The sequence below is a fragment of the Schistocerca gregaria genome, chromosome X (genome assembly GCF_023897955.1).
Source record: "Schistocerca gregaria isolate iqSchGreg1 chromosome X, iqSchGreg1.2, whole genome shotgun sequence".
Taxonomy (NCBI): Eukaryota; Metazoa; Arthropoda; class Insecta; order Orthoptera; family Acrididae; genus Schistocerca; species Schistocerca gregaria.
Genome location: NC_064931.1, coordinates 580078494 through 580104211, shown reverse-complemented (window position 1 = coordinate 580104211; position 25718 = coordinate 580078494). Strand labels below are relative to the sequence as shown.

The following is a 25718-nucleotide window of genomic DNA, read 5'->3' as shown; positions in this document are numbered from 1 at the left end:
CCAGGTTCCAAAAAGCCAATGAAAATGACACCACACTGATCCCAGAAGAAGGAGGCCATCACCTTTCGGCCTGCTGTTCGTGAAAGTCTTGGTTTCTTCTTCCGAGAAAAACCCGGATGACGCCACTCCATGGATTGGGTTATGCTCCCAGGTTTGGACAAAAACAACCATGTTTCATCATGTGTAATGAAGCTGTCAAAACACTGTTTCTACTCTTCTTTAACGGTCTTCAAGAGACCCTCGCACACATTCTTCCTCATCGTTTTCATTTCTCTTGTCCATAATCTAGGCATCCAACGTGCACAGATTTTTCTGTATCGAAGTGACTGTATCAGTGATACCACACTACCCAGTGACAAACGAGTCATTTCAGTGTCGTCACACTTCTGTCATTTTGGATGATTTGATCAGCGGTCTCCTTATTCACATCACTCACTGCCGTCGATGGTCTTCCGCATCGTTGATTGTCCAGTAGAGAGAAATCACCTTCTTTAAACCTCTGCAACCACCACTGGATACTGCAGCGATCCCCTGTGTCCTCCCCATAAGCAGAAAGCAACTTCCTGTGAATCGATGTGGCAGAGTCATCGCTGGTCTTGAAGACGAACTCCATTATCGACCGTTGTCGCAACCTGGCATCTACTTCACGGTCCATTATGGGTCACCTGGAAATAAAATAAAATACTTTTGTACACCAACGTATAACTAAACGTTCCAAGTACGTTCACAAAAAAATTCATTCTCCTCACTCAAAAAAGAAAAAAAATTAGAGACGACTGTACAAAACTTTTTGAACGCTCTTTGTATGATGCACTAGCATGGCAATAAAGGGTGCGTGGCGATTTACTACACTAGAGATCGGCCTATTATGTCTTCCGAGGTCATCAGTCCCCTAGACTTAGAACTACTTAAGCCTACGACATCACACACATCCATGCCCGAGACAGGATTCGAACCTGCGACCGTAGCAGCAGTGCGGTTCCGGACTGAACCGCCTAGAACCACTCGGCCACAACGGCCGGCGGTTGTGCCACATAACCGATCTCCCACTGGATACTTCATCCTTCTTGGGAGCATTTCAGCAAGCACGAAATTATACAGCGGGCCATTATTCTGCTCCTGGCCCAACTCTGGTAGAATGTGGCTTCAATCGGCCATTATCTAGTCTTGGGTAATTTCATCTGTGTGTGTTCCCTGTGGCATTCTGCTATTTTTCCATCCTGAAATATTTCCTGTTACACCTTACCAGTACGTTTAACAAATCTGCGGTTTATAATTTGCTCATGACTGTAGTTCACTACTGGAAATGAAAATGAAGTCCCAAGCTTCTTGACAGAGGGTTGGAGAACGATGCGGAAGACCCGCACCGCCGTACTAGGCAAGGTCCTAATGGAGATGGTTTGCCGTTGCCTTCCTCCGACCATAATGGGGATGAGTGATGATGGTGAAGACGATACAACAACACCGACATCTCGGGGCAGTTGAAAATCCCGGGACCCCGGGCTCGGGAAGCGATAATGCTACCGCGAGACCACGAGCTGCGGACAGTACATACTAATTTTATCTATTTAATATGTTAAACAGATATTTCTAAAGACAATTCATGCCTGTGTGTTTGATTTATAAACAAACTTTAGTTCCAGCAAAGTCACAATTCTATTTATTACTTTCACGACGTGTTCCGAGAAATGTTTACCTTTTCAAATCCATTTTTTGTGTATCATGCCATTTAGGTGTGATGTTTTCAATGTGTGAGATATGCATTATTCCGTTGCCTTTATTATAGTGTATACATACGCCATTTATTGTAATCAATGATCTACCTGTATGCAGAATTAACGAATAATTGCGAAAAAACTTTTACTTAACGTGTTCCTGTAGTCCACTTAAGCAGAAGCTAACACATATTAAGCTTCACTCACACAATTTACTGTACACAGTACACGTTGAAACAGGAAATGTACGATAACAAAATAGTTACAAAGAATTTTTACATTTAGTCAACAGAAACAGTGCTAGAGATCGCCCACAGAGCATGTGCATTAAATAGAATGCTAATAATTTTAATTTTAGTCGCTGTTTGTCCGATTACGCAGTCTCGTAACCGGTTGGCCCTGAATAATAATAGTACGCAATCTGACTGCAGAGAATAACAACAAAGAATGAAAGGAAATTCCCGTTAACACAATTAATTAATTAAGTCCCCACCAACTATAAAACCTATGAAACAAGAAAGCACAAATGTAACTGTTCTGTGTGTGAAAGTATGATTCAACGTACACGTCTGGCATGGTTCTTCCACGATAAGACAAGATATTTTGAACACTATTTACACTGAAGTAATTAAAAAATAGTAGAAATACTATGATTGCACATAGAAACCAGAATTACAGTCAAATACAAGAACACGAGCCAGATGCTTTGTTGACTGAACCTGTGACCAAGAGGCATTGTTATTTAGGACGTCTAAAATAAAAAAATTTCTTTACCTTCATATATATTGACGAAAAATACACTTTGATCATTACAACATCCCCAATCGAATAACATATGGTGTCTTGCCAAACAGAACAACTAGTACTCTATCGACGTCTCAACAAGCACAGATCACGCATCCCTCAGAACTACTACTGCACTCACCAACTTCTCAGCGGCAACTGCCAGTGGAGGCGGCTGAATAATACTCTGGCGCAATCTCTGGCGCTGTGACACAGCGCAGCCACCTTTCACATGATATATTGTTCTATCGTGCAGAGAGTATTTTTATATTATCTGACTCACTATTTGCCAATACATTATTCGAGAAGGCACTTATTTCTGTGAACAATCATTTTAATTGGTTATTTAAAGGGGTACCATAGGACCATCTGAAGAAATTCACTGACTCATTTTCCAGTTTTTAGCTTCATTTTGTGTTTCCCTGTATTTTGGTGATGTGAATATATCTCCAGTTCTTCCACAGATCCATTATACGGCATTTGCTTTGTCTGTGGCGTACTTTCACATTTTGCTCTATATTTCCAAATGGATTTCTTGTGTTGTTTGTGTACTAAGTGATGAAGACAGCTGGGTGCAACTAGACACACTGATTTGACTAGTGACGCAGAGTCAGTCTCGACAAAGGCTAGCATAGCTTGTTGGGAATTAGCCTGTGGAGCCGTATGTTTCACCAGCACACGAAATAACAACCTCTGATACTGGCGGAACTTGAAACACACTAAGTTAACCGGCTCTCATAAGAGCAGAAGGTAGTTTAAGAGGTTACTGCTAGAAAGGTTACCTCGGCAAGTGGTCATTGGTGACCGGCACGGCGGAAACTCACAGTCCACTAAATTATTTCATGGTCGCCGCATAAATAAGGTCTACGTTAAATATACGGAATAGACAATAGCGCCACATGAAACAGAGATATGAGGCAAAGAAGTGCGTCTAAAATCACACACTATTGATACAGTGAAGTGACGAAAGTCATGGGATAGCGATATGCATATAAACAGATAGCGGTAGTATTGCATACATAAGGTATAAAAGGACGGTCCATTGGCGAGGATGTCCATTGTACTCACGTGATACCTGTTAAAAATGCTTCCAACGCGATTATAGACGCACGACGGGAATTAACAGACTTTGAACGCAGAACGATAGTTGGAGCTAGACGCATGGGACATTCCATTTCTGAAATCATTACGGTATTCAGTATTGCGAGATCCACAGTGTCTAGACTGTCCCGAGAACAGCAAAGTTCAGGCATTACCTCTCACCACGGTCAACGTTGTGGCCAACAGCCTTCACTTAACGGCTGAGAGCAGCGGCGTTTGCGTAGAGTTGTAAGTGGTAACAGACAAGCAAAACTGCGTGAAATAACCACAGAAATCAATGTGGGACGTACGAAGAAAGTACCCGTTAGGACAGTGCGGCGAAATTTGGCTTTAATAGGCTATGGCAGCAGACGACCGTGGCGAGTGCCACTGCTAATAACACGGCATCGCCTGGTCAATTGACCATATCAGTTCGACACTAGACGACTGGAAAACTATGGTCTCGTAGAGTGAGTCCCTATTTAAGTTGGTAAGAGATGATGGTAGGGTCCCAGTGTGTCGCAGACGCCACTAAGCCATGGACCCAAGTTGTCAACCAGGCTCCATAACGGCGTGGGCTGTGTTTACATAGAATGGACTGGGTTTTTTCTCGACCAACTGAAACGATCACTGACTGTATATGGCTACTTGGAGACCATTTAAAGCCGTTAATGGATTTCATGTTCCCAAACAACGATGGTATTTTTGTAGATAGCAATACTCCATGGCACTGGGCCACAATTATTCGCGATTTGTTTGAAGAACATATGGACAATTCGAGCGAATGATTTGAACACCAAGATTCCCCGACTGAATCCGATTGAACATTTATGGGATGTAAGAGAGAGGTCAATTAGTGCAGAAAATCACGCACCGGTAACACTTTTGCTATTATGGACGACTATTGAAGCATCATGGCTCAGCATTTCTGCTGGGAACTTCCAACGACGTGTTCAGTCCATGCCACGTCGAGTTGGTGCACTTCGTAGGGCAAAAGGATGTCCGTCACCATTTTAGGAAGTATCCCACGACTTTTGTCACCTCAGTGTATAATAGTGCTGTAGATATTGACAATGGAAGACATGAATGTGCCTATTACCTCAAAACATTGTTTTTTAAATGCCTTAAGCGACCTTAAATAACGCGTCTGAACGGATAGCGTTTGAACAGCACTATTTAAAACAGCTTCATTATTTCCATTAAGACAGTTAAATTTGAGTTATCAGCTGTAATATTGATTCTGAAGTTTAAAAATCCCATTTTAAAGCTATATAAATTGCACGACAATAAGTATAGATGTAGTATTTTATTATATACTAGGATAACTATTTGTCGACGTCAGATTCTCATTAGATTTAATGTAAATCATAGTAAAGGACGATAATTTGATCATATCATCGAATAAGATACAAATAATCCAAAAAGCAAGAACCTGCAAAATCTCCGAAATTCTTCTCTGGCAGTGACGGTTCCTCAGATAGGGCAGTACTTTTTCTTAGATGAATTTCATCATTCTGCGGTGTGCTTTTAAAATGTATATATTTTTGTTTTTTGTTCCTTTACCTGTCTGGTCTTTGATTTTCAACCTAAAAATGAAAACATGCCTCCAGCCTTTTTTAGTTGCAAATAAAATTCATCCCATACATTGTTTTTAAAACCACGTGTAACGTTTCTCCTTTAATAACATTTGTTCTCATCTTTGCTATATTTTTAAAAATGCAGGTAGCTGAACAGCGGAATACTGTATCTCTGACAGCCCACACCAAGCTCATGTGAAGCGAGGGGGATGAAATATGAATAAACGAAAAAAGGGCACCGCTGATTTTTCCAAATACCTGTATTTGAGGTGAAGCTGACGCTCAGCACAGTCACTGGTCAGCATAAAGTTTGCCTCGCAAGGAATATTATAAATTCCCGGCACTCTCTCGTTGAAATTACTTTAAACGGGTAGCAGCATTTTTTTTTTTAATGTTCGTGCGTTGCCGAAAGACTTTCCCGATTTCTTGTCTGTTTAGGACTTACCTATCTTACTAGTTGTTGTAGCACATTTTTCTCGACGATGCTGACCTAATAAGATGAACAGGATACCCTTTCCTTCTGAATACCTTCGTCAGACGTTTAATCTCGGAGTCGAGGCGGTCCTTGTCCGACATAATCTTGGCTCTGTGTACTGAGGTGTTCAGCATGAGATGGATGGTGAAAGCTACGTCCATTGAGATACAGGTCTGTATGCGTCAGTTTTCTGTACACAGAGTGGCCGAGTTGTCCATCTGATTTCTGTTCGGCCAACACATCTAGGAAAGGTAACTTCCCATCCTTCTCCATCCCCACTGTAAATCTTATGGTAGGACGTATAGCATTCAAATTGTCAATGAACTATTGCAGCGCGTCTCTGCTATGTGTCCAGATCAAACATCTATCGTCAACATACCTGAAGAAGCAGGATGGACGAAAGGGTGCACTTTTCAAATGCTCGTTATTCGAAATCCACCATGAAAAAATTAGCAATGGCTGGTGACAGTGGCGAACAGACGGCTGTTCCATTATCCATTTCACAGTAATTTCCACCTTAAAAAATGGTCGTGAAACTGTGCTGAAATTATTTCTAAGTTTGAGGCGGGAAAGAGCGGCCAAAATTTTTTATATATCTTCAAAAGGTACCTTCGTAAAAAAGGAGAGCCACGTAGAGGCTGACCATAACTTCACTTTAGCTTATCCTCATCTGTTTATAATATCAACCAACATTTGTAAGCTCTTAGTATGAAATCTACAGTGCTCGATATCGCGTGCTTAATTTTTTGTTGTTGACTGGACTATGGTCGGGCCCAGGGCCGAGCGATCTCTAGGGTAAACATGCCTCTTTTATTGTATGTTAGGGGTATAAATTTCTCGACGCCCTGCATGTGGTCTTTCTGCTGTGAGAAGCGTGGAAGAGGTCACGGACAGAAGCACGTATTGTCATACTTGAGAGAAGCAGACGTTATCAGATGCATGGGTGGAGATGACGAATGGGTACGTACACAAGACGCGGGATGGCACTTTTTAACTGACGACATGTAGTTTGGCGAAGGGCCTAGGTTCGATTCCCGGCTGGCTTGGAGATTTTCTGTGCGGGGGTACTAGGTACTGTGTTGTCTTCATCATCATTTCATCCGCACTGACAAGCAAGTCGACGAACTAGCTTCAACTAAAATGACGCACCAGGCGACCAGTCTATCCGACGGGAGTCCCTAGATACATTTCATTGTGGGCCTTAAGAAATATTTAACAAGGATATTGAATTACAGTTTGATTGGTTGGAAAAGGAACTTGAGCTTACCAATAGGATACAGGGCCACGCCCAGAAAAAATCCTTACCTTGGGAACGGAACAGAAAAACTTTCTAGCGACAATCGAGAGAAAAAAACTTACTTAGAGACGCCAGTGCAGGGACTGGGTGGCGCTGGTAAGCCATTCAAGCATAATTCTCTTTGGAAAACATTTTTCTCCTGGTGCCGTAATCCAGGTGCTTGCTGTCATTTGCTGACTGAGGGTCTTGCTGGGATGCTGAGGCTATGACTAGCGTTCGAGACGTTATGGCAGTGCTTAGCGAGCCTCGTTATTGACATCTGCAGCAATATGACGTGTCATCTCATGTATAGAAGCTAGCCAAACGATCACGCTTATGATGGGCATAGCTGAGCTTCGAATCGGCGTCCTTCTTGTGTAAGCTTACGACGCGGGGCCTCCAAGGCTCATCCGTCTTCTCGACGGGACTGCCATCCGGTGGTCAAGTTGGCAGCTTAGATAGATCGAGGATCGAAACTAAGGCTTTCCCGTGCCCGAGTCACCGGGGTGCGCCAACATCAGCCTCCAGTTCAGGGATTGACCCTGGGCAAGGCCACCTAGTACCGCTGGGGTGTAGATCGGTTCGCTCTGCTCAGAGTCACGAGAGCCGATGCACCGTCACCTCACACAGCATTGGGGGCAGGGTGGAATGGATGGGGGAGGGGGGTTGGAGCAGCATGAAATTTGCGGTTAAGCGAGGCCGCTCGTTGTAGAGCCCCGAGGGCGAGAAACTCTACGCCTGCTCGCCCCGTTCGGCGGTTCATCACCCGACATCTGACGCGCGCCCTCTGTCTGCACCCATTTTCTTTGCCTGTCTAACAAGAAAGTCAGTAAAATTTACCAGCCACTCTGGCCTGCATCTTATGCCTCTCCATTCCACTTTCACTAGAGAACCTGACGCCCACTCCATCTAAACATTTACAGTATTCTCGCTTTTACTGCAGCGTCGAATTAGAAATAATCACCTACATTTCCTGAAACGAAAGTCGTAATTTTAGTAACAGTGCTGGTGAGCCACCACAATGGTCTCAGAATAAACGTGTAAGATGCTCCTATATTAGATTACCATCATAATTAAGGCTAGCTTATCTTCATAGAAACAGCTCGCGAAAGTTCGTGTAAAATACGAAAACCAAAACTTGTGTGTATTTGATCTCTTGCAAATGCTGTCTATCAAGATCTATCGTAGAGATGTGTGAATACGAGAAACATTTACGCCATTTTATTGCTTGCACACATCCCCGTGTTCGTGAGAGTGACTCAGAAACTCTCCCTGCCAGTATTACCAATCAAATGCCACCTGCAGCCGCCATCAGGCTTGTATATATCTGAGTGGTGTCTGTTCTGTCCGTCAGAACAAACATCACTGAAAATTTCGGCGGGTACAAACATGTAAATACGAAAAGTAGGAAGGGGAAGAAAAGGGAAAAGATGACTGGCAAATCACGACGGCCAGTCGCACCGGGCATTGTGGTAATGCAATGGTGAAAGATGAAAATTTGTGCTGGATGGAGACTCGAAACCGGATTTACCGCTTCTCATGAACGATTTTCTTTACGACTTCGGCCATCCAGGCACTGTCCCTGGGTGACTCAAATTTCCAAGTTACCCAGGCCCGCACTTAATTTGGACTTGGCCGAGTACAACAAGATCGAAACTTCACCTATAGTTGTAAAATAGTTTTAACAGCATTTTATCCAAGCGTCGCGAGAATGTGGCCGCTTTTACTGATGGCTGGGGCATTGTCGGGTATTCTATTATCATTCCTCACTGCAGCTTTAGAACGTGCCTACGAAGCCTCTCCTCAATTTACTATGCAAAGCTGTGTGCTGTCAAGAATGCACTGGGACAGGCGAGATTTCTTGGCAGAGGGAGGTTTCTTGTCTTCGTGGACTCTCGAAGTGCTCTACAGCCTATTCACCAAATATACGCAGCATACATGGTAATTAGATATTCGAGTCCACTACACACCTCTTGTAAAGGCAGACGATAGAGCTGGCCTTCTGCTAGGTGCCTGGACTCTTTGGAATCGAGGGGAATGAGGAAGGTCACAGAGCAGTTAAAGCAGTCTATCAGAAAAACACCACAACGTCCCACCACAGACTAACGTGTTGTGGGTAGCAAAAATATAACTGATAGAGTAAGGGAGGCAGAGGCTGGTAATGCCCAAAACACAACTGCGTTCATTCAAACCGACCATTTCACCATGGTGCACTTCCTTTCGAACTGCTCCTCACTCGCCTTTGTATGAACTACTGCCCAGTAACACCCGCGTAACTTTTGCGGCATGAAGATCCATCGGAGTGCAGTGTTCGTTGCGTGACACTCACGATGCATCATTTTTAAAGTTGCGTGTTTTGCATGCTGATAGGAGGATTCTACTGAGATACTTAACGTCAATTTTAGGCAGTGACAAGAGAATAGCAACAAAATTGTTGACATTACGTGTGGCGTCAGAACTCGTACACAATTTAACTGGAAGAAGATTTTGACGTGTTTTTCGGTGGCTGGTTCATCCTATTCTTTCCATGATCAAGTAGCCATCTTATGTTATCCACAGTTTTGTTAATACCATAAACGTATTATAATGGTAGAGATACATATACTGGGGGATGTACCTGCACGTAAAATTATTATGACTGTGGATGTAGTTATATGGCTTTTGCTTTACAGTTTAACAGGAGTTCCACTCACACAGCAGTACCAAGATCTTGATAAATGGCGCTTATGGCCATGCTGTTTAACGCCAAACAGTTCTAAATCCACCCATCCATCAGTCAACTCAGTTCATAAAAAACACGTCGCAAATACAGACGTACGAAAATAAGAATGTGTGCTGAAAAGTAATGCCTACGAATTTTTATGTGAAAACTCTTATATCCCTTTAAATGAAACAAATGTTATTAATAGTTTACACCTTTGTTATTCATGTCTACATATCTGTATCCCTTTGCCGCTATAGGCCACTGAATTGTACTGCATGGCATGGCGGAGTGTAACCTATGCATGAGGGACAGCGAGCTGTGAACGAGTTTCGAATTCCAATAGCTCGTCCACACCTGGAGTACCTTCTCCTTCATCATGACAATGCCAGAACACACACGAACTCTGCGACATCTACAAAAATCCGACGTCTTGGGTTCACTGTCATGGATCATCCTCCATACAATCCCTACTTGGCCCCATGCGATTTTCACCTGTTTCCAAAACTTAAAGAACACCTTCTACGATTCCACTTTGATAGTGACAAAGCAGTGCAAGCAGATGTGAGGCTGTGGTTCTGTCAACAAAGTCAAACATTCTACAGTGGCGGTATTAACAAACTGGTCGTTCGTTGGCAGAAATGTTCGTAGCCAGGGTGACTATGTTGCGAAATAAATATGTATAAATGAAGAATAAATGTGTAGAATGTTAATAACGTTAGCTTCATTTAAAATCTTTAAAAGTTTTCACATAAAAAATTCGGAGTCATTACTTTACAACACACTGTCGTACATATGTGTGTAATGAGCAGAAAACAGGGCAGTCTAGTGGGGGCTTTGTTGAACGATCCATCCCAGCATTTACCTGAAGTGATTGCCAAAACCACGAAGAAACAAATGAGGATGGCTGAACAGGACATGAGCCTACATCCACCCAAATCTTAGGATCCTGGGATAAAATGCACTACGCTACTCAGGTATGTCTAATGTACAGTTCCCTTATCTTCTAAGCCTCCGCCGTGTTTGTGTGTGGAATTGTCTGATGATATCTCCACAAGGGAATTCTCAAACCTACAGATGATTAAAACGACCATGACATTGACAACTTAGATCTCAGGTTTTCCGTAAAACGAAGTATCGTGTTGAGGTTTTACTTCACTTCAGCCTAGCGAATCAAACCAATGATTTATATCGGGATACTACTAGAATGAATCACAACTTGGATACCGTAAATGAGTTGTTCTTGAAAAACATACAGAGTGCAAAAATTGTACAAATGTGATGCACACAATCTCGGATTCTACCCCAAATGTAATTTCGATATTAGCAAAACATACATTGGTCTTTCTTTATACCACGCCCCCCTGTATTAGACTTACTCAAAGGTGGATAATAGTGATTAGCGGTGAGAAGCAGAAGACCTACTGCCTGACTGGCACTTTCAGAAAAAGCTCAGTGGACAAGCTATGGAGTTCAACACATATACAGTGAATGTTTCCTTATTCACCAAACCGAAGTACGTATATCATTTACTGAAGTATGGACAGCAGTTACACAACACCAATAATCTGATCGCTAGGGTGTACGTGGCGTACATGTAATTCTCTGCATACACAGCGGACGCAATATGCCGTCAGCAAACTCCTAGAGCTGAAATTACCTCAGTACAACACATACCACGAGTCAAGATTTTTGTTTCCTCACTAGCAAGGAACAGAAATTCGACTCAAGTATACTTCTGTAAAGAAGCGCTTCAGTGTGTGTCAGACTTCACAGAGAGGTAAAGAATCGTCATTCTGAAAAATAGAATAACAACCCTGTTCACTGAGTTAAGACTTCACACGCTCCTTGTGGAAAAATCAGCACTTCGCAATGTCTAACCGCCAGATTCTCCGCTGTGACTCAGTTAAGTATCTTTGTCAATCTCTGAAGGAAAGTGTCTTCAATCGATCCCCATAAGTAAGTGTCTCTATACGATGTGCCTACTCCCTCCTGCACACGTGGTATCTACATTAGCGCTCAGGCAACGAATCCCAGTGGCCGTCACACAAACATTACCTTCCACTACATAAGTCATGAATCTATCAGCCAGTACCCTGAAGCTCATACTCTTTTCAGAATATTTTCTGGAAGTGTCCATTTCCCCTCCTATCTCCATAGCACTCCGCCAATTAAATACACATCTCTGCTTTTCTGTGGAAAATGTGCCCCGGCATTTCCCGTGAGAAGGCTGCTCGGAGATCAGCTTGCAACCATTGTTTCTAACCCCACAACGGCGCAATAAAATAATATCTTTTGGCCTTGTTCCGCTCAGACGCTCTTTAGCCAGGTACGCTATTCTGAAAATTTTATCCGGCCGGTGTGCCCAAGCGGTTCAGCTGTGCTACTTAGGTGTTGTCCAACTTCACCTTCGGTAAACAATTTTTGTAGGCTAATGAGCCGTGTATAAAAGCCGGCATGGTAGCTCATCGTGTTCGGTCAGAGAGCCGGTTGGCCCCTGTAATAAAAAACTGAGTGGAAGGATCAACCACCGAACTTGAACAGGATGTCTTGCGACGTCCGCAACGACCAAACACAACGATCAATAACGAAATAAAAAGTGATTCTAGGCGCTTCAGTCTGGAACCGCGCGACCGCTACGGTTGGAGGTTCGAATCCTGCCTCGGGTACGGATGTGTGTGATGTCTTTAGGTTAGTTCTAGGGGACTGATGACCTCAGAAGTTAAGTCACATAGTGCTCATAGCCATTTGAACCATTTTTTGAAAATTTTATTTGGCTTACCAGAGTGCAACCTGCCACCTGCACTGTCGCATTATGGTGCTCTGCGGCCTCCACTGTAGTAAACCGCCACCTCCTCGTTCTGCTCCCTCTCAAGGCAAGGCAGTAAATTTCCGCCCCTGGAGAACATGATAAGTCTCTTCCCAGTCCATCTTTAGCGGATTGCACGTTCTGAGGAACGCGTTGCCCACGTCACTCTTTTTGTAAGTGCTCAGCTTTAGTTAACTCCCAGACATGCTCTACTACAAAACTTGTTAGCATGTGGAGATAGGGCTGTGTTAGCCAATGAAATGATTAACAATCAGATTCTACCTCGTATACAGTGATCTAATATATAAATGGAAAATACACTCCTGGAAATTGAAATAAGAACACCGTGAATTCATTGTCCCAGAAAGGGGAAGCTTTATTGACACATTCCTGGGGTCAGATACATCACATGATCACACTGACAGAACCACAGGCACATAGACACAGGCAACAGAGCATGCACAATGTCGGCACTAGTACAGTGTATATCCACCTTTCGCAGCAATCCAGGCTGCTATTCTCCCATGGAGACGATCGTAGAGATGCTGGATGTAGTCCTGTGGAACGGCTTGCCATGCCATTTCCACCTGGCGCCTCAGTTGGACCAGCGTTCGTGCTGGACGTGCAGACCTCGTGAGACGACGCTTCATCCAGTCCCAAACATGCTCAATGGGGGACAGATCCGGAGATCTTGCTGACCAGGGTAGTTGACTTACACCTTCTAGAGCACGTTCAGTGGCACGTGATACATGCGGACGTGCATTGTCCTGTTGGAACAGCAAGTTCCCTTGCCGGTCTAGGAATGGTAGAACGATGGGTTCGATGACGGTTTGGATGTACCATGCACTATTCAGTGTCCCCTCGACGATCACCAGAGGTGTACGGCCAGTGTAGGAGATAGCTCCCCACACCATGATGCCGGGTGTTGGCCCGGTGTGCCTCGGTCGTCTGCAGTCCTGATTGTGGCGCTCACCTGCACGGCGCCAAACACGCATACGACCATCATTGGCACCAAGGCAGAAGCGACTCTCATCGCTGAAGACGACACGTCTCCATTCGTCCCTCCATTCACGCCTGTCGCGACACCACTGGAGGCGGGTTGCACGATGTTGGGGCGTAAGCGGAAGACGGCCTAAAGGTGTGCGGGACCGTAGCCCAGCTTCATGGAGATGGTTGCGAATGGTTCTCGCCGATACCCCAGGAGCAACAGTGTCCCTAATTTGCTGGGAAGTGGCGGTGCGGTCCCCTACGGCACTGCGTAGGATCCTATGGTCTTGGCGTGCATCCGTGCGTCGCTGCGGTCCGGTCCCAGGTCGACGGGCACGTGCACCTTCCGCCGACCACTGGCGACAACATCGATGTACTGTGGAGACCTCACGCCCCACGTGTTGAGCAATTCGGCGGTACGTCCACCCGGCCTCCCACATGCCCACTATACGCCCTCGCTCAAAGTCCGTCAACTGCACATACTGTTCACGTCCACGCTGTCGCGGCATGCTACCAGTGTTAAAGACTGCGATGGAGCTCCGTATGCCACGGCAAACTGGCTGACACTGACGGCGGCGGTGCACAAATGCTGCGCAGCTAGCGTCATTCGACGGCCAACACCGCGGTTCCTGGTGTGTCCGCTGTGCCGTGCGTGTGATCATTGCTTGTACAGCCCTCTCGCAGTGTCCGGAGCAAGTATGGTGGGTCTGACACACCGGTGTCAATGTGTTCTTTTTTCCATTTCCAGGAGTGTAATTTACAGAATTATGAATTGTTCATTTAACATAAGAGCGATAATACATTGTCTAGTTAACTTGGTAACATAAATATAAATGTGTGCTGTTCATTTAGTCATTTCACACTTTCCACTGCTCACAAGTACAAACTCTGCAGCTGACGTTAGGACCACAACAATGCAACAACTTATATTTTACTTCTCCCAGTCTTCCCTTCTGAGAAACTGAGTTACCATCTCCTCATGATGAGTGATATGTTGGACTCAGAACAGCGGTTAGATAGTATTATTCGCTAGTAATAACTTTATTATAATCCTTTACTCTAAATTTTTCAAATGAGCTTCATCTGTGTATTAACCAGTACTAAAGAAGTGCCCTTAGACTCTATCTTAAGTAGATGTAATTTGGCTATCTCTTTCATTTCTGTGGGCAGTTATTATATAAATTTAATCGATGATACAAAATCCTGTTTAGACGCTTTGGTTTGTTCTTCCTTGGTAAATGTAACAACATGACAAGAAAGACTCAACAACTGTAACGCACCCAACTGCATAAAATCAGCTGTTGTAAACCAGACACTGCAGATCTTACTCATACTAAAATTCAGCGTCCATCTACTCAGCTGTGTAGTCAATGGTATTCAGAAATGTAATTGTTGAAGTAAAACCTCTTTTCTTTAGGAAATGAGATATTTCACATTCTCTCCACAGACGCTTCTGAATGCTTAACTATTTCATAGAGTTTGTGTTATTTATATCTCACTATTGCTGACACTAGTCGTCTTCATGAAGTAAGATGAAGAAAGGTTCAGAATGGCTCTGAGCACTATGGGATTTAACTTCTGAGGTCATCAGTCCCCTAGAACTTAGAACTACTTAAACCTAACTAACCTAAGGACATCACACACCCATGTCCGAGGCAGGATTAGAAACTTGTGACCGAAGCGGTCGTGCAGTTCCAGACTGTAGCGTCTAGAACCGCTCGGCCACTCCGGCCAGCATGATGAAAGGCCCAATGGGTATGGAACAGTAACATGTGTTGTCAGTATGCTAAATACTTGTGGTGAGTAGCTAATAGATAGACGTCAAACGGCAACAGTGAAAGAGCATCAGGTTCATAGAATCGCAGCAGGAAGACTGCAGTGATGTTGGGCCTTAGATGATGTGTTGCAGATGGTGAGACGGCATGCCTCGAGTGATATGTGCTCCGTTAGCAGAACTTTGAAATAGGAGTGTGCATAGAATGTGAGTGTCGCTGGTGTGTTGCAGATGTGCCGCGGGCTGGTGGTGGGCTGCTGGCTGATGGTCGCCCTGGCGCAGCAGCGACTCGCCGCCGCTGTGACGCCCGCCCCGCACCAGCCCTCTCCTGCTCGTGAGTACCTCTGTTTCGAACTAATTTTGTGGAACAAGGTCCATTTAGACGTTCATATTCCCAGGATGTGTACCATAACATTTGTTCTGCAGAAATGATCAGAATTTGAACCATGCCGGCCCGCGGGTTCAGCGTCAACATCGATATCGTGGCGGAAACCCACCTACCGGTAAAATGTGCCTGCAGCTCTCGTTGTCGCTATAAACAGAAGGTAATGGATTAGTGTGACTTAAGCATACGTGCAGGATGCCTCGCAGCCGTATGCGGGAACCGTACCGTCAAATCAGTGCGTTTGAAAGAGGGTGCACGAAGTGTTTCGGCAGTGCGACGGATGTGTGCAGAAGGCCGTAGAACACGAGCAGATGGGCCAAGTCGCACAACCCAGAGACATCCCTCCTGCCCCCCCTCCCCCCTCTCCCCCCGAGAAGATCGACACCTCATCCAAATGGCAATGCAGGACAGACCTGCGTCCCCCTTGGCTATGGCGCAACAGTGGAAAAGTCTAAAACATCGTGCAGTATCATGGGCGATAGTCGGTCACCGTTTATTACGACATGGGTTATGTGTACATCGTCCACTTCACCGCCTACCTTTGAAGAATGTGCAGAAACATGCTATACGGCTGTGATGTATGGAAATATATCACTGTGACAGGAATGACATCAGATAGTGTTTTCGGACAGAATCCAGGTTCTCTTTGCTTGAAAATGATGGCCATACTTTGGTTTGCCGCAAAAAGGGAGAGCACAAGACATATAGCGCCAACTCAAGACCTTATGGTGTGGGGTGCTATTGGGTACAACCACAAATCACAGTTGGTGCGTGTGCAGGACACAGTGACCACTGTGACGTACGTGAATAACATCCTACAACCCGTAGCCATACCCTTTCTGCACAACATCCCAGACGCCATTTTTCAGCAAGACAACACACGACAACTTGTTGCTGTACGAACATGTCGCTTCTTGATGTCACAGGATATCAGCCTTTTGCCCTGGCACGCCAGATCACCAACTCGTTGCAAATCGGAAATGTGTGCAATATGGTGAAACGACGGGTGCAGCTCTGTGACCCATTGCCAACCACCACAAGTGACATTTGGAATCAGATGAATGGAGCAAGGATGGCTATAGCACAGGACGCCGTTCGCGCATTATACACGTCGATGCCGTCACGTATGGAACAAGTTATCAGGACCCATTGAGAAACCTGTGCCTACTAGGCAACAGAACACATGCTCAACCGAGGTGACTGAAATGGTAATCATTTGTGCAGAACATTTCCTGTGAATATGAACCTTTTACCTATAGTCGTTAAAGGCGTTCTTTTTTATCTGAACATGGTTGTTTGTAGAAATATCTTACGATTTATAAGTTCCTGTAGCTAAACTACACGTAATACTCAATGTTGATACAAATAACTATGAATACTGTACCATCTTGTTTCCATTAGTCAGGCTAGTATTTTTTTATAAAATACACTCTAAGACAAAAAACACACGCACCACGAAGGAATTATCCGCATGGGAAGGAAATAGGTATATGTGATGTATATGTGCAGATAAATAAAAGATTACAATTTCAGAAAACTTGAATGGTTTGTTCAAGAAGAAAAGCTTCACAGATTGAGCAAGTCACCTCTGTCCCTTATATGAGGGTTGGAATTTTAATAGTGGCAACTATTTATTTACAGCTCGTACAAAATAGATGCGTGTTTCAAAGTTTAGATGACCTTCAAAGTAGTCACCAGCATTGTGTATAACCCTTTGCCAGCGATGTAGAAGTCTTAGGATACTCTTAGCAGTGAGAGTTGTGTTGACAGTTCGAGCGGCGCGGTGTATTGCCCGACGAATTTGTGGCAGTTCTGAAGCGAATGCCTTGAAGCGTTTCCTTCAGTTTAGAAATCGAGTTGAATTTGTGGGGGCTTAAGTCAGGGGAGCGCAGTTGGTACTATAGCACTTAGCAGCCCCATCAGTCAAACAAATCAGTAACAGTTTGCACTGTACGTGCTTGAGCATTATACTGCAAAATGATGGTCAGGTCCTGCAGAAAATGTCATCACTTCTGCCTCTATGCTGTTCATTTCTGGAACACAACCTACGTAGCTGGTCGTAGGTTGTGTTCCAGAAATGAACAGCTTAGAGACAGAAGCGATGACACTTTCTGCAGGACCTGATTATCATTTTGCAGGACAATGTTCAAGCGCGTATAGCGCAAGCTGTTACTGATTTGTTTGACTGATGGGGCTACTAAGTGCTATAGCACCTACCGCACTCCCCTGACTTAAGCCCTCGTAAGTTTAACTCAATTTCTAAAATGAAGGAAACACTTCACGGCATTCGTATCAGAACTGCTATAAATTCGTCGGGCAATAGACCGAGCCGCTCGAACTGGCAACACAACTAGCACTGCTAAGAGTATTCTACGACTTCCACGTCGCTGGCAACGGGTTATACACAATGCTGGTGACTACTTTGAAGGTCAGTAAAACTTTGAAACAAGTATCTATTTTGTACGAGCTGTAAATAAATAGTTGCCACTATTAAAGTTCCAACCCTCGTACAAGCAGTTATTCGAGTTAGCATTGAATGGTAGAATTGTCGGATGTCTTACTGAGAGTTGTCTTGAAAAATACTGTCAAACTTGAAGCTTGTAAAAAACCTAAGCAGATAGTAGGGCCCTGCCAATGATGTGCCAAACGCTCTCAATTGTGATGAGATCTGGCGACCTTCCTGGCCGAGGTTGGATTTGGCAAGTACAAAGACAAGCAGAAGAAACTCTAAAATGAGATATTCACTCTTCAACGGAGTGTGCGCTGATATGAAACTTCCTGGCAGATAAGAACGGTGTGCCGGACCGAGACTCGGAATCGGGGCCTTTGCCTTTCGCGGGCAAGTGCTCTACCAACTGTGCTACCCAAGCACGACTCACGACCCTCACAGCTTCAATTCTGCCAATACCTCGTCTCCTATCTTCCAAACTTCACAGAAGCTCTTCGGCTAAGATCTCTCGCAGAAGAGCTTCTGTGAAGTTCGGAACGTAGGAGGCGAGGTACTGGCAGAACTGAAGCTGTGAGTACGGGTCGTGAGTCGTGCTTGGGTAGCTCAGTTGGTAGAGCACTTGCCCGCGAAAGGCAAAGGTCGAGCCGGCCGCGGTGGCCGTGCGGTTCTAGGCGCTCCAGTCCGGAGCCGCGCTGCTGCTACGGTCGCAGGTTCGAATCCTGCCTCGGGCATGGGTGTGTGTGATGTCCTTAGGTTAGTTAGGTTTAAGTAGTTCTAAGTTCTAGGGGACTGATGACCACAGCAGTTGAGTCCCATAGTGCTCAGAGCCATTTGAACCATTTTTTGCAAAGGTCGAGTTCAACTCTCGGTCAGGCACACAGTTTTAATCTTGCAGGAAGTTCCAAAAGATACTCTCATCGTTAGCGGACGGGCTGAATTTTAAGGCTAAGATAACTTGCAATGTATAGCAACAAAACGGGGCGTAGAATAACGTCGACGTACCGCTGTGCTGTATGTGAGCCATGGATGACAACCAAACGGATCTTGCAATGAAGAAAAAGACACCCCACACCATGAGTCCTGGCTGTGGAGGCGTACGGCGGGTAACAATCAGGTTGGGATTCCACCGCTTTCCGGAGCTTCTCCACACACGTCTTTGGCCTGGAATTTCATTGACTGGACTAGAATGACATCAGTGATGAATCCCGCTTCGAACTGAGCTCCGATGACCAGCGAAGACGTGAACAGCGGTGTATACCAACCTGACTGTCGCCCGCCACTAGGCCCGACAACCAGGAGCGATGGTCTGGGGTGCTATTACTTTTACTAGCAATATCCCTTTGGTTGCCACCCGCGGTACCTTTACAGCACAGTATTCGTCGACTATGTTCTACTCCCCGGTTTGTGGGTAGCCTTCCTGGACTTACATTTCAGCAATATAAAGCCCGCCCGCAAAAAGCTCGTTCTACTGCTTGTTTTAGTGCTTGCCAAACCCTACCTTGGCCTGCTAGGTTGCCACATCTCTCACAAAATGACAACGTTTGTAGCATTATGAGGAGGGCCGTCCAATCAGCTTGAAATTTTGAAGATCCAACGCGCTAATTAGTCAGAATTTGGCACGATAGCTCTCAGAAGGACATCCAACATCTTCATAAATCAGTGACAAGCCGAATAATTGCTTGTATAAGCGCCAGAGGTGCACAAACACGTTACTGACTTACTCAATTTGTGAAGCTTTTCCTCTAAAACTGAAATCGTTTGTTTGTCTGTACAAGTAATTCGCATCTATCGATTTCCGTGCCATTCAGATAATTCCTTCGTTACGTGTCTTTTACTTTATTTTTTCTTGGAGTCTACTAGGTGGAGATCTATACTAATGCAGTATAAGGAATATTCGCGCGTATGAAATGAAACTGATAGTGATTACAGAGATCTGTTGATATTATGCCACGCTTGTGAACGACGCTGAAAAATGACGCTAGAGTGGAGTGAAGTCCGACGATCAGCGGGTGAGTGAAATGTAGATAGGGAAATAAACTTTTATTCAAGTTCTATAACTGACAACAGGAGCAGCTGTCAGCACATAGAGTTACGATAGTTCGGTAACGTTCAGATTAAATTTAAATATCTATGGTCCGACATACGAACGGAAGGCAGTATGATGTTGACCTGTACCTCCAACAGGGTTAATAATCCTGATTGTGCTTTTGGGTTTTTACAGATTAAAATGTCACGTGCCTGTAAATTGTTTCCTATAAATTCTCTTTTTCATTCATAACAACAAAAACACAAAATTTGTTTGCTCAAGCTTTCTGCACGCCCATCATCATTACGCAGTTGCATGCGAGAAAAAAATGGTTGAAATGGCTCTGAGCACTATGGGACTAAGGTCATCAGTCCCCTAGAACTTAGAACCACTTAAACCTAACTAACCTAAGGATATCACACACATCTATGCCCGAGGTAGGTTTCGAACCTGCGACCGTAGCATGCTAGCAACAGTATCATTAGAAGGCAAACGGCATCCACGCTAGTTAGGCTCAGTATAACACTGATATATAACCACACTGAATACAGTGTCATCCTATATTGAAAACACTGGAGCATATGAGACCTGATCGAGGGATTTACTTCTCCTTCTGCTCCGAATTTCTAAGTGCGATACAACCCATATCACTTTTTACGTGCGAAATAAGAGTGTCCAACACATCCAGGACATAGTACCAAATGCAGCACGAATCTAATAGTATCGCAGAATTTCCAGTACACTATCCATTGAATCTTTTACATTGGTGTAACAACCTCACACCACCACGCGTAACTCGGAGCAACTGCAAGAGTAGGAGGAGATTCGGGACTTAATCATAGCATTGCTAATTTTTTAGCCCCACGCGCTATTTGATAGTGGAACGGCCATGCGACTGTAATCCATCTAGAACAGAATGTATCCACATTGGCAGTACGCATATGCGTAGAGATGGTCATTTATTTAGAAGCAAACCCACTAATTACACGCTTATCCAACTATCGTAGATCGAGAGCCAATAGACAAATAAGTACAAGCCCGACTAAACAGTGTCAATGATTCCTCCAACAAGAGCAGTCGTCTCACTACCTCCTGCACTTCAACCCAGTTTTGTAGAACCACAGTCTCTAGATGACGTACCGACGGGATTTGTGGTCTCTCGCCTCCTAGATCGTCAATTCTTAGTGGCTGGATCACAACTCCCTTAAAAATTCATGCAAATTAATTTTAGCCTGGCATATTCTTCTGATTTAGCTTACCGACTTGTTAGTTCTTACTGCTTGTCCTGCTTTCCTTAAGATTCTACCAAACGAATCGGAACCCGATATATGCATTCTACTTCAGCTCGCTCAAAATGTTTACTGCTAGGCATTTTACGGCAGTTTACTATTCCGATGTCAGTGTACGTAATTTCTACTTTTATTAATGTGCAACAGATTTAGTTACGCTCAGGTCAATAACCAACTACACCACAGGTCTTTCCACCTACTTACAGACAACTCCATCACCTACGAACATCCCACATCTAAAATAAACACACTGCTGTTTATAGCAGGGTTGCGACACCGGTGAGCTGTAGCGAGTTGCAGGGGATTGAGTATCGGTGAGCGTTGGAGCCGAATGTAGCTAAATGTAACTACTGAATCTAAAATAGCTAAAGAGACCTATTAGTGTTTTATTTCGTCATTGACTACAAATCAGTGGAAGTAATACCAATCGTAAAAGATATTTGGATGCGAGCGTCCGCATGGTAGTGAATTTCTCAGTGAACGTTAGTGTGCTATTTTCTTCTCGTTGTTATAGCTCTCTAGATAGCCAGTGACAGGTAGAGGCTAGGCAGCCTTCTAAATAATGATGCTTGCTATTCAGCCTTGAATATGGAATTTATCTACCAAGAAGTAACGGAAGAATCCTTAAATAAGATTAATAGTGCCGATACAGTATATTTATCCATTGTATCGGCAGGTTACTCAAGCCAAAGGTGAAGGCAGCACAACACGTTTAGCTTAATAAACAAGACCAAAAACTAAATAAATCATCGAAATACACGTGTATGAAGTCAAGAAGTACGTCAGCTGCAGTGAATAAGCAATTAAAGCCGTGGTTTCTACATGGATAGAGGAAGAAATTAAAAAGCGGTACAGCATAAGGGACAACGTGAGTAAACAACTTAAAGTGATGCACATGCGTATTACATATATTCTTCACTCATGCTCACATTACGTTTTTGATAACGCAGTACGTGAACAAGCGCGTAACATAATCCAGGATATGTGCTCCTTAAGTCAGAAACACAAACTAAAAAACCTATTCGATCGTGATGCAGCCATAACCACAAAACGGAAACAAAACTTCTCAGAACGAATAGCACAGTTATCTGAAGCAGTTCTTTCCATGAAAGAAATGGAAGTACTAGTAAAAGGTTTCAAATGTGCCTCTCCCCGCAAACCTTCCCAAAAACGGTTAGATGTATTAAAAGTTGAAATAGAATACAGTGTATTCAAGGAAATTGCAAACATATAGTAAATCGTGATATGCAAAAATGAGTGGAGTAAAACATTCCTACATCACACTCTATGGACAAGAAGACATTAAAGAACTTAAAGGAGAAAATTACCGAAAATAACAACATTCTCACGAAATAAGCTGAAAGCAGCACTTCGGTTCTCATGGACAAGAGTGATAATGTTGAGAAAGTAGAAAAACTCCTCACACTCAATTTCTACTATATGCTGACCAAAGACCATACCAAAACTTGTATAGAATAAATTAAAAACTTAATAAAGTCCTGCAGAAGCATAATATCTGAATATGAAGCTAAGTATTTGATCAACATAAACTTAGCACCTTCTTAACTGTGTGGACTTCCTAAACTACAAAAGGAAGGTCAACCTTTATGGCCTCTTGTGCCAACCCACACTGCATCAAACTACAAAACTACCAAAGAATAACATTTCTGTGCCAAAACGAAGACAAAATTTAATCTAAGTTTGGAATTGTAAATTCAGTGTTAACAAAATGAAAGATCTTCGTATTCCACATAGTGCAAAACTAGTATCTTTTGATGGTAGCAGATTATTTACAATCTACTCTTATATAACTTAAAATCAAAGCTTAGATAACTGCAAATGACCGGTTTCAGTAACGTATATTTTGTAGTTTACTGTCAAGCTTACATAGTCAGAGAACCATAGCCCATCACAGTGATCATCCAGTGTTCCACTGATTTTTTGGCTTATAACCAGAGACCTTCTTTCATTGTAGAGCGTAATGGTTACGCTATGAGTTGACAGTCGCATACAGAATGTGAAACCGACATAATATGTAGTCTGAACCATTACATCATACACCATCAGCAGTTTGGTAATTTTGCGTTATGTGTTTTGCTGTCGTGTCACAGTAATTGTATCAATATATATGACACAGAAATTATTCCTAATTTCCACAACTAGTTGCGGCCCTAGATAGTCAGGGACAGATGACCTCGTAGTTTGATCCCTCCCCCCTCTTTTAAACCAACCACCCAACCTAGATCGTCACCATATAATACAGGCGTTCCAGAAAAAAGAAAGCGCATTGTAATAGCACAACACATGTTCATATCGTTGTCAGTATTATAATAATCTGCCACAGACAACATTATTACTTACAACTTATTTTCAGTAAACTACGTAGCATCAGATATGATGCCATACTATATCGTTAACTATGGCTTTATTATATATTCCAGCTATATTCAAAGAAAAACCATGACATGCAAACAAGAATAAACCCCTATAATTTCGTTTCGCGATGTCATTGTCTATTTCAGGGCTGGCGACGGCGTGCCAAACTTCATGCGTGTAGGTCTGTGGATAACTGGCAAGCCAATGCCCGGCGACTCTCGTCTTTGCTCGGTCATTCTCTGACGTACCCAGAACAGCGCAACCTTTCATTGAGTTTTTACGGTATGGCCTTGAAAGAATTGCAAGGCCAGTTTCCTAAAAGTTTTGAGGATACTGTCAATTTTACATTAATTTTCGAGCAGTTTTCGACACCGTTTGGCGTTGTGACTGATTGAAACGACTGATTGAAGTGGCAGGTAATTCCCGTTTCAAAGACAAATCCCATTAACCCTAAAACTGTCATGGATATCCTCATTGCTTTCCTCAGGTATAGTTTCGGCGTCTCCATAAAGAGGATGCAAATAGCTCATGACATTTCGACCATAATATAGAAGTGAAAGACATTCTTCCAGTTATAACACTAAATTACGTGGCAACCTGCGTACGATAATCTTTGAAATTGTCGGCATTTGTCTGTATGCCGACAGTTTGTACGAAATAAAAATTATATGTCTTTAGCACGCCAAAAATACTAATTTTTTGTTTATGACATACATGAGAAATATAAAGCCATTTAAATGTTGTGGATTCGCTGTTTCCTCCTCCTCACGCTCAGACAGCATGGCGTGGCTGACTGCAATGACGCTCGTACCAGGGCACAGTTCAATAGCCAGATTCTTGGCCACTCCTTTTGTGTATATTACAAACAGGTGTCCAGTGACCTTGTTTACTTTTCAGTGAGGAGTAGAACACAGTAATCACAACAAACGCACCGACACTTGCTGTTTGGCCGCTCTGCTAATTTACTGATCATGCGAATGCAACAATGCGTGTACACACTTCATTAGTACCGTCATTACCAGATTACTCAAACATTCATTTTGTTCATCGGAGCTGTCTAGTTCATACAAACTAGCTGATTACATGTTGAATACATAGTTAGTTTGCTATTGTTTGAAAGTATGCTGTAGATAAAGTCATACACCCAGAGAATTTCACATACCATTTTTGTAAAGCGTCAACACTTTTCACCTATCAACTTCACTGTTTACGCATCATAAGCTACTAGTTACAACGTTTGTCGCAAACGTTGATCAGCAGAATATTTAAGAAATGAAGTATTCTATCTCGTATTTAAAAGGATACATTAGAAGTATATAACTGAGGCGTCCTATTCACAATAACTCTACAACTTTCTTCGTGACAAGGGCAAAAGTTGATATATTTACATTCTTTTTAAGACACTATTCAATGTCTTCCATACGGAAAAGCACAAATTACAGCTTATTCAACATTAGAATATGTGCAAGCAGCTCTTCTATAAACATCAAAACAAAATTTGCATCACCCCCACATGTCGTGCAGTTGTATTCTACATCTACATCTACATTTATACTCCGCAAGCCACCCAGGGGTGTGTGGCAGAGGGAACTTTACGTGCCACTGTCATTACCTCCCTTTCCTGATCCAGTCGCGTATGCTTCGCCGGAAGAACGACTGCCGGAAAGCCTCCATGCGCGCTCGAATCTTTCTGATTTTACATTCGTGATCTCCTCGGGAGGTATAAGTAGGGGGAAGCAATATATACGATACCTCATCCAGAAACGCACCCTCTGGAAACCTGGACAGCAAGCTACACCGCGATGCAGAGCGCCCCTCTTGCAGACTCTGCCACTTGAGTTTGCTAAACATCTCCGTAACTCTTATCACGCTTACCAAATAACCCTGTGACGAAACGCGCCGCTCTTCTTTGGATCTTCTCTATCTCCTCCGTCAAGCCGACCTGGTACGGATCCCACACTGATGAGCAATACTCAAGTATAGGTCGAACGAGTGTTTTGTAAGCCACCTCCTTTG

General features: G+C 43.6%; 1 protein-coding gene across 1 annotated transcript in view; it reads left to right on the top strand.

Annotated features, from left to right (window-relative positions):
- LOC126299427 (ly6/PLAUR domain-containing protein 6B-like) overlaps positions 1–25718 on the top strand; it is a 1925736-nt gene that overhangs the window by 1551975 nt on the left and 348043 nt on the right. The window contains exon 3 of the mRNA XM_049991326.1: positions 15409–15511. Within this exon, the coding sequence (XP_049847283.1) occupies positions 15409–15511 (103 nt within the window). The remainder of the gene's footprint in view (positions 1–15408; positions 15512–25718) is intronic.